Source organism: Asparagus officinalis, chromosome 9 (assembly GCF_001876935.1).
Source record: "Asparagus officinalis chromosome 9, Aspof.V1, whole genome shotgun sequence".
Taxonomy (NCBI): domain Eukaryota; kingdom Viridiplantae; phylum Streptophyta; class Magnoliopsida; order Asparagales; family Asparagaceae; genus Asparagus; species Asparagus officinalis.
The window spans coordinates 61,614,974-61,624,933 of NC_033802.1; the positions used below are offsets into that span (position 1 = coordinate 61,614,974).

At 35.4% G+C, this 9,960-nt stretch overlaps 1 protein-coding gene across 2 annotated transcripts; it reads left to right on the forward strand.

Annotated features, from left to right (window-relative positions):
• On the forward strand, positions 1,113-8,875 carry LOC109824238 (pyruvate dehydrogenase E1 component subunit beta-1, mitochondrial-like). 2 transcript variants are annotated; one of them, XM_020390777.1, is made up of 15 exons: positions 1,113-1,159; positions 1,317-1,367; positions 1,454-1,507; positions 3,397-3,477; positions 3,554-3,580; positions 3,672-3,734; positions 3,876-3,962; positions 4,651-4,776; positions 5,041-5,174; positions 5,253-5,325; positions 5,394-5,459; positions 6,498-6,536; positions 6,621-6,745; positions 6,845-6,959; positions 8,503-8,875. In XM_020390777.1, the coding sequence occupies exons 2-15, from the start codon at positions 1,317-1,319 to the stop codon at positions 8,569-8,571; spliced, it is 1,110 nt and encodes a 369-aa protein (XP_020246366.1). In that variant the 5' UTR covers positions 1,113-1,159; the 3' UTR covers positions 8,572-8,875. The 2 variants fall into 2 exon arrangements, with proteins under 2 accessions (XP_020246366.1, XP_020246367.1); XM_020390778.1 differs by having other exon boundaries at positions 1,113-1,154.

Consider the following 9,960-nt stretch of genomic DNA (forward strand, 5'->3'; position numbering starts at 1 on the left):
CGGAGGATCATAATTTTGAGACATTTTGTAAACCTTTGGTCATATGCGTGGTCTACATTATCGGTTCTTATAGTTAAATACTACTTTACCGATATACACGTATAATTTTATTTCCGGCTAAAAATTACAAGCATCCTACTTTGATAGTTTTAAGTAGAAGTAATAAGCTTTTTATAAAATAGTTTGAGAAAATTAGATATGACATTAGATGGCAATTTATTTGGTCAAATGAGCTATCAAAATAGATATGGGACCAATAAAGGGGACAAGTGAGGTGTCCCCCTCATATTGGATAATAAGTTGGTCATCATTAATGATGGCCAACTCATTATCCAATGAGTTGGTCATCATTAATGATGGCCAACTCATTATCCAATAGGAGGGGGACACCTCACTTGTCCCTCTTATTGGTCTCATATTTTGAGTCCCTGTAGCAAAGCTCTTGCTAAAAATGTGATCCGATATAGCTAAATACTTACAAAATCTCCTGCGTCAAACATTTCGTAGCTTTTCTTAACAAAGTCTATAATTGATAGGATCAATTTATTGGTAAACTTATTGAAAAATTAGATATGTTTACTGCTTATTTTAGATACTTAGGCTCAAGGGCGGATCTATATACAGTCCAGGTGGGGCCACGGTCCCCCCCAAAATTTTGGGAAAAATAAGATAGGGTGATTTCTGTAAAATCTCATCCTTTAAAAATAAAATATATTCATTCTATATAATTTTTTTCTTCTTATTTTGAAATATTTTGAAGATATTGACGTTGACTATTCTACTCGTTTTGTTTGGGTTGTGATGTATCTCTTGTGAATAAAATTACATTAAGAAAATTTTTCGTCTATCTTTTGTATGCCCCCCGAATTGAAATCCTGGATCCACCCCTACTTAAGCTTCCGTTTCTTCACTTAAAAAAAGATGCAATTTCACCCGCCAATCGTAATATATCTGCACTATTGTACAAAATTAGAAAAAATTTTGATGTCCAGTTTGTACAATTAAAATTGCACAATAAAAAAATGTTACAAACTAAAATGAAAGGGGCCAACCTGCAAAAGTGGCAGCTCGAGTATATAAGAAGAGTCCGAGTCGTTAAGGAGACCAAAGAAGGGGGGAAAAGGAAAATATTGAAGCAGCTAATTCATTTCCAGGTCAGGTAGCGATCTTTGTCCTCCTTCATTTTTTTATTACGATTTTAGAAAGAAAAGACTAGGGTTTTTTTTTTTCGCTCCGAGATCTAAATACATCGAACAATTTTGACCCACGTTTATTCTAGTTTGTGTCTGATCTGATCTTGGTTCCTGAACTCGTAGATGTTGGGAGTCGTTAGGAGAAAGCTAGCATGTGGAGGTTTCCCCTCTTCGGTAAATTAAAAAAATGGGCATTTTGAGTTTTTTTCTTGGATTTTTTTTGATAATTAGAGCTAATTTTTGTAATTTGTTTATTTCAGAACCGTCCTGTGATATCTTTTCTACCCAAATGTTACTCGACCGCTGCAAAAGAGGTGAGTGTTGATTCATTGTTTTTAGGTTTGTGTAGAAATTGGTTAGAAAAGAGCTTAATTATAATAGCATTTGTATTTTGTTGGTGAGTTTCTAAGGTTTCATTTCATAGGGGATTGACAAAGATAAATTAGGAAGATGAAAATGAAATATTTGGAATGGAGGACTATGTTGTTATTGGAACTTTGGAAGGCTTAATTAGACAAATGCTTCTTGTTCCCATTTGATTGTAGAATACTTTGAAGTTGAACGCAAATTTTTAGGTGACAAACATATGACTTATCATTTGCTTTATGATTCAAAATATTTTGCAATTAAGAAATAAGACATTATATAACCATATGTAGCCAATATAGGAAGTTGGATAGATTAAGGGACAGGTCTAAATTAAAGATGAAATGGGGTGCACTGCTAAGAAGCTACGTGTATCTTGAATAAGTTGAGAAAGAGACGTGAGTTGGGTTTTCACATGTGGGAAAGATACCGACGAATAAGAAGTAGATGTAAAGAGCATGGCTTGAGGAAGTAAGAAAATGAGTTTGGGAGTTGCCAATTTATGTTATATGATAGTTGATATATGTAATGGGGAAGAACTCATTCCTGTAGCTGACCCCATGCATTTTGATAGTTCTAGCATGGCTACTGTCTACTGTGAGGAAATGGACTTCAGAAATTTATATCGGATTTTATAGAACTTGATGAGTGAATGAACTTCATAGCTTTAAGATATACGTCATTTATGCTTATAAGTTGAAGCTTGGAATAACTGTTATTTGAAGTTTGTCAATACAATTGCTAGCTTGTTGAATCTCGGGTAAAATAATTGCCATGAAAAATTAGGATAACATAACGTGGCTAGTAAATATTGGAAATCCCATTACTGGATCGGTAGGATAGGGTTTGAGAGTCTTGCTTGTTTTGAGGCTATACTCTCCACCACTGTTATAGATAGCGGTAAATAGCTCCGTAATAGCGGTGCTAATAGCGTTAGCGGTCCCTTCTCGCTACGCTTTTTCCTAATAGCGATGACATATTGCGGAATATGTGCTTTCTGTTCGCAAAAGTAGCCAATAGCACGTCATAACGGTGAATAGTGGGCGATTGCGGGAAAACTTCGCTTTTTGACCTCTATTTAAAAGCGGTTTGAGGTTTATTTTTTTAAAATTAAACCCGACCCGTAACCACTGCATCCCACCGCCTCTCGCGATTTCCGGCGTATTCCCGCCGCCTCTCATAGTCTCCGGCACCTCCCTCAGCACTTCCTCTCACCTCCTCTCGCCGGGAGCTCCTCTTACTACAGTCTTGTTACCGCTTAGCTGATCTTCTCAAAGACAACGACTCTTTGACTCCTCCTCCAGTTGTCTTCGATATTATGTGACGGTCACATGTCTAATTTCATGTTTAGGATATTTTTAAATAATCAAATATGCACTTTTAGATTTTCTAGATTTTTCTTTAAATTTTTTTGAATATTTATACATATCTAAATTAGACGGCTATTTGACTTTGTGCTTTTTGCCGCTATTTTACCACAATAGCCGCGATGCCTCATCGTTACGCGACGCTATCCGCTACCAATAACCTTGCTCTTCACCCCTCCCCCCAACAACCCAAAAACACACATACACGAGCAAAAACAAAAGAAAACACTTGCCTTTTAGCTTTTTGCCATTTGAATCACAAGATCTCTCTGATTCTTTTTTATTCTTCTTCTCAGATGGAGCTTGTTTCTTGTGAATTTTCAATTTTACTTTCCATGCCTTGTTGTGTGCATCTGTTTCCAATCCTTTTGAACTTTGCCAATGATCTCTACATTCCTTCGTATAAAAATTTTCCATAGGCCGTGTCAAATTGTGTGCTAACTGACTTGCGGAAATGCTTGTTCTGCTAGATGACGGTGCGTGATGCTTTGAACTCTGCACTTGATGAGGAAATGTCTGCTGACCCGAAGGTTTTCTTAATGGGTGAAGAGGTAACTGAAGCTGGATAAACTTTAAAATCTTTCTTCTTTTGCACTTCTTGTTCTGATGAACTCGGTGTTTATGCAGGTTGGAGAGTACCAAGGTGCATACAAGGTTAGCTCTCATGAAAGTTATATTTTTGTTGCAATTTTTTTATAATAACATTTCTTTTTCTATATTAACTAACTCTTACTTATTTTTGTAGATCTCCAAGGGGTTGCTTGATAAATATGGTCCTGAAAGAGTTGTTGACACACCAATCACTGAGGTTACTTAATGGCACAAAGTAGTTTAAATTTAACGTCTGCTTAGAAAGACTCATACTTCTTTGATTCATCTTTTAATTCTTGCCAGTTGCTTTTCCGTTTCTTGCTGATGCTAATCATATGCATGTTCTCTAACCTCGCAGGCTGGATTTACCGGAATTGGAGTGGGATCAGCTTATTATGGTCTTCGACCTGTCATTGAATTTATGACTTTTAACTTCTCTATGCAGGTTAGTTTGCAACTGGTTTTCTATATCGATTTCCGTACAAGAATTATGATTCTTACATGGAATCCCCATCTCATTTTTTATCTAAAGTGCCGGTTATTTTCTGGTGCAGTGGCTACCAAATTTGTGTGTAGAAATCACTGTGTTACAAAAATGAAGAAGAAACAATTATTGGAATTTTCCACCAAAATTTAATATGTGTAAATCACTATGTTACAAAAATGAATAAGAAATAATTTTTTATTTTCTATATGTCATACGACATCTGCATGTGGCTTTGTGAGTTCATTTTTTCTTTAATTTATCTGTCTTGTGCACATCCATGCATCCGCTCCTTCACAAAGTTCATAAATGTGGAAACAAAACTTTTGTTGTTGACTATATTCGTGTGTCTCATATTTATTTATTGAGATTGTACATGCCCTGTTTGTCTTGCAGACATCTATGCATTTAGCTCTATGTGTTTCTGGTACCGATAGATGTTTAGGATTTTGTAAGTTGCTCACTATTTCTATTGGATATTATCAGGATTTACAAAGTTCGTGATCATATGAATAAAATATTTATTATTGACACGTTCATGTGGTTATCATGGTTATTTATATAGATCAGATACCCTGTGTAGCTCTTTCCCCCTAACTGAGTTGTGTATTTATTCTAAAGATTGAGCCATTTGTCCAATACATTACAGGCAATTGATCATATTATCAATTCTGCTGCAAAATCGAACTACATGTCAGCAGGTCAACTATCTGTTCCTATTGTTTTCAGAGGACCCAATGGTGCTGCTGCTGGTGTTGGAGCTCAACATTCACAGGTACGTGCTATTTCCTTGAATTTGGATTTGTAAGTTAGATTCCATCTTTCTTTGTTATCATCTTCATAATCAGTAACAATTGCTAGTAATCCTCAAAAGGATCCTTTCTAATCCATAATACATGTACTTGGTTTTCCTTGTTTAACTTTTTTCAACTTTGCTTTCACTCTATATCACTTTATGTTCCTACCTTTACAGCCTCTTTACTTAACTAGAAATTTAGAAGTGACATCGGAGAAGTGCTTATGAAGAATTTATTTGCAGTGTTATGCAGCTTGGTATGCATCTTGCCCTGGACTGAAAGTACTAAGCCCTTATTCATCAGAAGATGCTCGGGGCTTACTCAAATCTGCCATTCGGGACCCTGATCCTGTTGTTTTTCTTGAAAATGAACTTCTGTATGTAATTTCCAACGTGGTTAAAGAATAAATAATATTTGGTGACAAGGCCTTGTATTTACATTTTATGTTTCTCAGATACGGAGAATCTTTTCCTGTGTCAGCAGAAGTTCTTGATTCCAGCTTCTGTCTTCCAATAGGAAAAGCTAAGGTATGCTTTTCAATGTTCATTAAATGTGTTACTTTTTGTGTCCTATATCTAACAATCTTACCTGACAGATAGAGCGTGAAGGGAAGGACGTTACAATCACTGCTTTCTCAAGGATGGTTGGGTTTGCTCTCCAGGTGCGTATTAAATTAAAAGATAATCTATTAAATTAAAAGATTATCTGATAGACATCGCAAACTTGCAATAATTTCAAATATGCATCATCTTGTCTTTGGTTGCAAACTTGCAATATTTAGAGTTGCTCTCTGCTGGCTAAGGAAAAACTCTTTGGACAGTTCAATTCTGATTGATAATTGAATGCAAAATAGTTCATCATGCCTATTTATGTTGTCTTAAGATTTCTACGTTTGTTATGTTAAATTTGGAATTTACTATTCATGTTTATGCAGTTTAATCTAGAGCTTTTAGTCTCACATATCTGGCAGTTGTGCATTCATTGTTTGCCCTAATGGCAGTCTAAAATGTTGTTATCCACTGATAAAAAATTGAATGTCCTTTTGATTCTTGGTCCCAAATTTCTACATCTTGTGGCAGTGTCTCGATTTTGTGCTTTTTCTTATTTACTTTGAGTTCACAGTTCTCTGGATATAAACCATTGGACAAGCTGTTTGGTGCATTGTATTCTTCAGCAGTCTGTTGTTTTTTTAATATGTTATGAATGACCATCATGTTACTGTGACTTCGAGGGCAATGTTTGTGAACCAAGAACAGGGTGTTTTCATATGTGTGGAGGCATGATGACCTGAGACATAGAAAGACATGCGGTGCCATTTTGTTGGTACCACAATCATTGAGACATAGCTAGCCATGCAACTACCTTCCGTGTGGTATAGAGAACTGTTCAGGATATTTGACGTTTATACATGACCTAGAAGGTCGAAACTGTAGAACCATACATAAGCAAAATTATCTGGTTTGTCAAGAGCAATTAGTTGAATGAATGCAGTACGCTTAAACTGAACCAAACTGCTTTGTAAAAGATTGAACTTCATGGTTATTTATGATGAGAATGATTCATGCAACCTAAACTAAAACATAGTGTTTTGAAAAGCTTTGCTCGTATTATTCTTTTTTTTACTTCAAATATATTGGCTACTTGCTTTATTTTATTTTATTTTATTTTTATTTTTATTTCTCTTGTGGATTGTGTTCAGGCTGCAGATATACTTCTAAAGGAAGGAATTAGTGCTGAGGTAAATGTTGACTCTTTCGAAAAATATCATTCACTGCTGTTATCTTGGAATCAGACTCTAAACTTACCCCTTGAAAACCTATAGGTCATAAATCTTCGATCCATAAGACCATTGGATAGAGCCACAATCAACGCTTCTGTTAGGAAAACCAACAGATTGGTGACTGTTGAAGAAGGCTTTCCACAGCATGGTGTCGGTGCTGAAATCTGGTTAGTTTCTTTGAGGGATATAAATTAAAAAAATTATGTTTTTTCCCCTTTTATTTTTAGCATTTAATCTGAAATATGAAATCGTTATTTGATAAACAGCACTTCTGTGATTGAAGAGAGTTTTGGATACCTTGATGCTCCTGTGGAGAGGATAGCTGGGGCTGATGTTCCCATGCCTTATGCTGCGAACCTTGAGAGGTTAGCTGTTCCCCAGGTGAGTCATGCTCTCTGCCTTTATACTTCTTTAAGTTACTTATTGCCACGTTGGATGACAAAAGACTTTTGGTTTATTTACACATTGATATAACATAAAGTTGCTGTCTTATGAAAGTTCATGACAAAATTATATCAGATAACTATTTGGTTTTGTGCTTATAAAGGAGCTGAAAATTATCTTTTACATGTGATGAATAATTATGTATTACTTTAGTAGAACAAAAATGGAATTTATGAAATATTAACAATTAACTTTAGCACAATTGTGAGAAGAAATGGTTATTGTAGTACAAACTGATGGTTTCAGTTATTTTGACTATTTAGTATATATCATTAATCAAGGTAGTGACATTGAGCAAAAACTTGGCTCAAGTGAGATGATTCTGTGAAGAAATGTTTTTAAGTTTTAAACCTGATGGAGGCAGTAAAGATGCATATGATAGTGACCAACTTGATGCAAAGATGATTCCTAAACGGTTCATTGGAAGACGTCAATTTCTATAGGTGACCTGAATAAGTGTGGGATGGGGATTTGTGGCTTTATGCTTACGTAATGAATTAAAAACGATAGATGTTCTTAATAGAACATCTTGAGTGCTATTTTTTTAATATTTAGTGTTGATCTTGAGGAAATTTTTATTGGTGATCAAACTGGAGAAATGCTTGTTTTTTCATGTACTGAATAGTCACATCACATCCAACTTAAAAGAAGAAAAATGAAATTTAATATATGTAACTTTAGCCGAACTGCGAGAAGAAATGAGCATGTACAAATTGGTGATCAAGAAACATCCTGGAGTGTTATTTTTTGCTATTTAGAATCAAACTCTAATCAAGATAGAACTATGCTCAAAGTGGAGAAATGCTTCTCTTTGACGTGACTTTTTTTTCTTTTGAAACTTCCCCATGATCCTTCGGACCACGCGTATCAAACACTTGGGTGTGGCTAAATGGGCCACCCTCCTACACACGGCCTCGGGTATTCTAAAAAATTAAATTCCTGTTGGTGCTCCCCGGGAGAGTTGAACCTGAGACCTTAGAGTACACCTTAAGAGTACTACTCATGGAGGCAGCTTACCAACTTAGCTAGACCCTCTTGAATTTTAATGTGGATAAGTACATGTAACTTTGGAGTGAAAATAAAAAATTTTAAAATGTAAACTTATCACAAATGTGAGGAGAAAACGAAATGAGAAAGTTTTACTTGATGGTCCAGAAATATCTCGCCATGCTTTTTTCACTATTTAGTGTAAATCTTGAATCAAGACAATGCAGTTCAGGAAAACTTTGTTCATGATCAAAGGGGGAAAATGCTTGTAAGTCTTGTAATTGAATGGAGGCAACCATAGTGTATGTGGTGTTTACTCTTAGCTGGGCTCAGTGGAAGAAAGGGATTTATATATGCGACCTAGAAAATGTGCATAACACTAAATTATATTTCATGATCGTGTAATGAACTAACAACAAGTTATAGATGTGCTTATTGATGAGAGTAACATTTTTTTGGGTAATAACTAAGATAGCGGAAATGGTTCATGTAGGTTGATGATATTGTTCGGGCAGCAAAAAGGTCATGCTACAGAGCAGTGCCGATGGCAGCAACAGCTTAATACAAATCTATATCACTGGCAGGACTTCATATTATTTTTTGTAGCTGCAAATTATCAAATGCTACAACCTGAAATTAAGCTGATTTTGTATAAATATCAGCTTTGGACTTGTCATATTATTTTGCCCCTGCAACGTCTCCACTTTCCTTTATTTTGGATGGAAATAATTGTGGGTGTCTTTGGGGTTTCTTGCAATCTTCATATAAATAAATTTATTTTCCCTTCTTTATGAAGTGGAATGATTTGGGCTGTCATGGTCTGAGTGGATGTATCTTGCAAATTTATGAGATGAAAGTTGCATTCACATTGTGTGGTATTAGGATGACTTTTATAATTTTCTGGGTAGTAAAAATTCAGCCCTTGGTCCTTTAAGATGCTCACAAAGTGAGTATGGGTATTTCTCTGTTATTGTTGAATTTGTACATGTATATGTGGTGTTAAACTGTCCTAATCATATAAACATATGTATTTGACTATACATATGCTCATAGAAATGTACATTTCATTGAGGTCTGCCTTAGGTAACATAATGTGGATCATAAGAATTTCACCGCTTTGTTTTTTCACTTGATAGTGAAGTTGTGGGTCTAATTACGTATTTGATTCAGAAGAAATACCAAATTCGTCATCAAGATTAGAAAAAAATATATATATGAAACTAGTAAGAGCGTACATAATTAACACCAATCTGGTAATTTAGCTTAAAACTGATGCAGTATTATATGGTTGTGATGTCGAATGACGCATGCGATGATTGAAGACTAGCATTGCATGTCAAACCAAACCCAAAAATTGTTTGGGGTCATAACGCCCATTTGACTCAATGCATGATCCCAACCATGCATCTTTGCATTAAAATTTTGACTTTGATAAGGGAGCATGTGCGGCCAAGTGTGACTTGCAAAACTTGAGTCTATTGCGCGAGAAACAGGAGAGAAAGAGAGCGTGTATTGTTATCCGGCATGATAAAATTTTTTAAGAAGAATTACTTGGGTACACTCTAATTTAGGAACAAGCATGGAAAAAATAATAGACTTCTAACCAACAACAAATATGAAAAAATGAACAATTATGCTCATAGCTCATGGATTTTGAGCAAAGGGAAGAAAAACACCATCTCTCTCAAAGCAGTTCACGCGAGGCTAAGGAGGTGCAGGATATTTAAGATCCTTGGAGTGGGACGTGATATTTTTACCACATTTTGTTGACAAATTCAGACAACAAAAAGATTTAGCTAGGATTTTTTAATGGAATGTGGGTTTTTAGAGCCAAATTTAGCTAGGATGTTTTTTATCAAATAGAGCTATTAGGTAGTGTGGTTTTTTTGTAAACAGTGCAAGGTGGGACTTTCTGAAGATATTTTGTCATTTCTTTGCTCTGTCCTAATTT

Coding starts and splice junctions, on each gene's coding strand:
- LOC109824238 (XM_020390777.1), top strand. CDS start 1,317: ATGTTGGGAGTCGTTAGGAGAAAGCTAGCATGTGGAGGTTTCCCCTCT. Junction 3,963..4,650: donor CTTTTAACTTCTCTATGCAG/GTTAGTTTGCAA, acceptor AATACATTACAG/GCAATTGATCATATTATCAA. Junction 6,746..6,844: donor GGTGTCGGTGCTGAAATCTG/GTTAGTTTCTTT, acceptor TTTGATAAACAG/CACTTCTGTGATTGAAGAGA.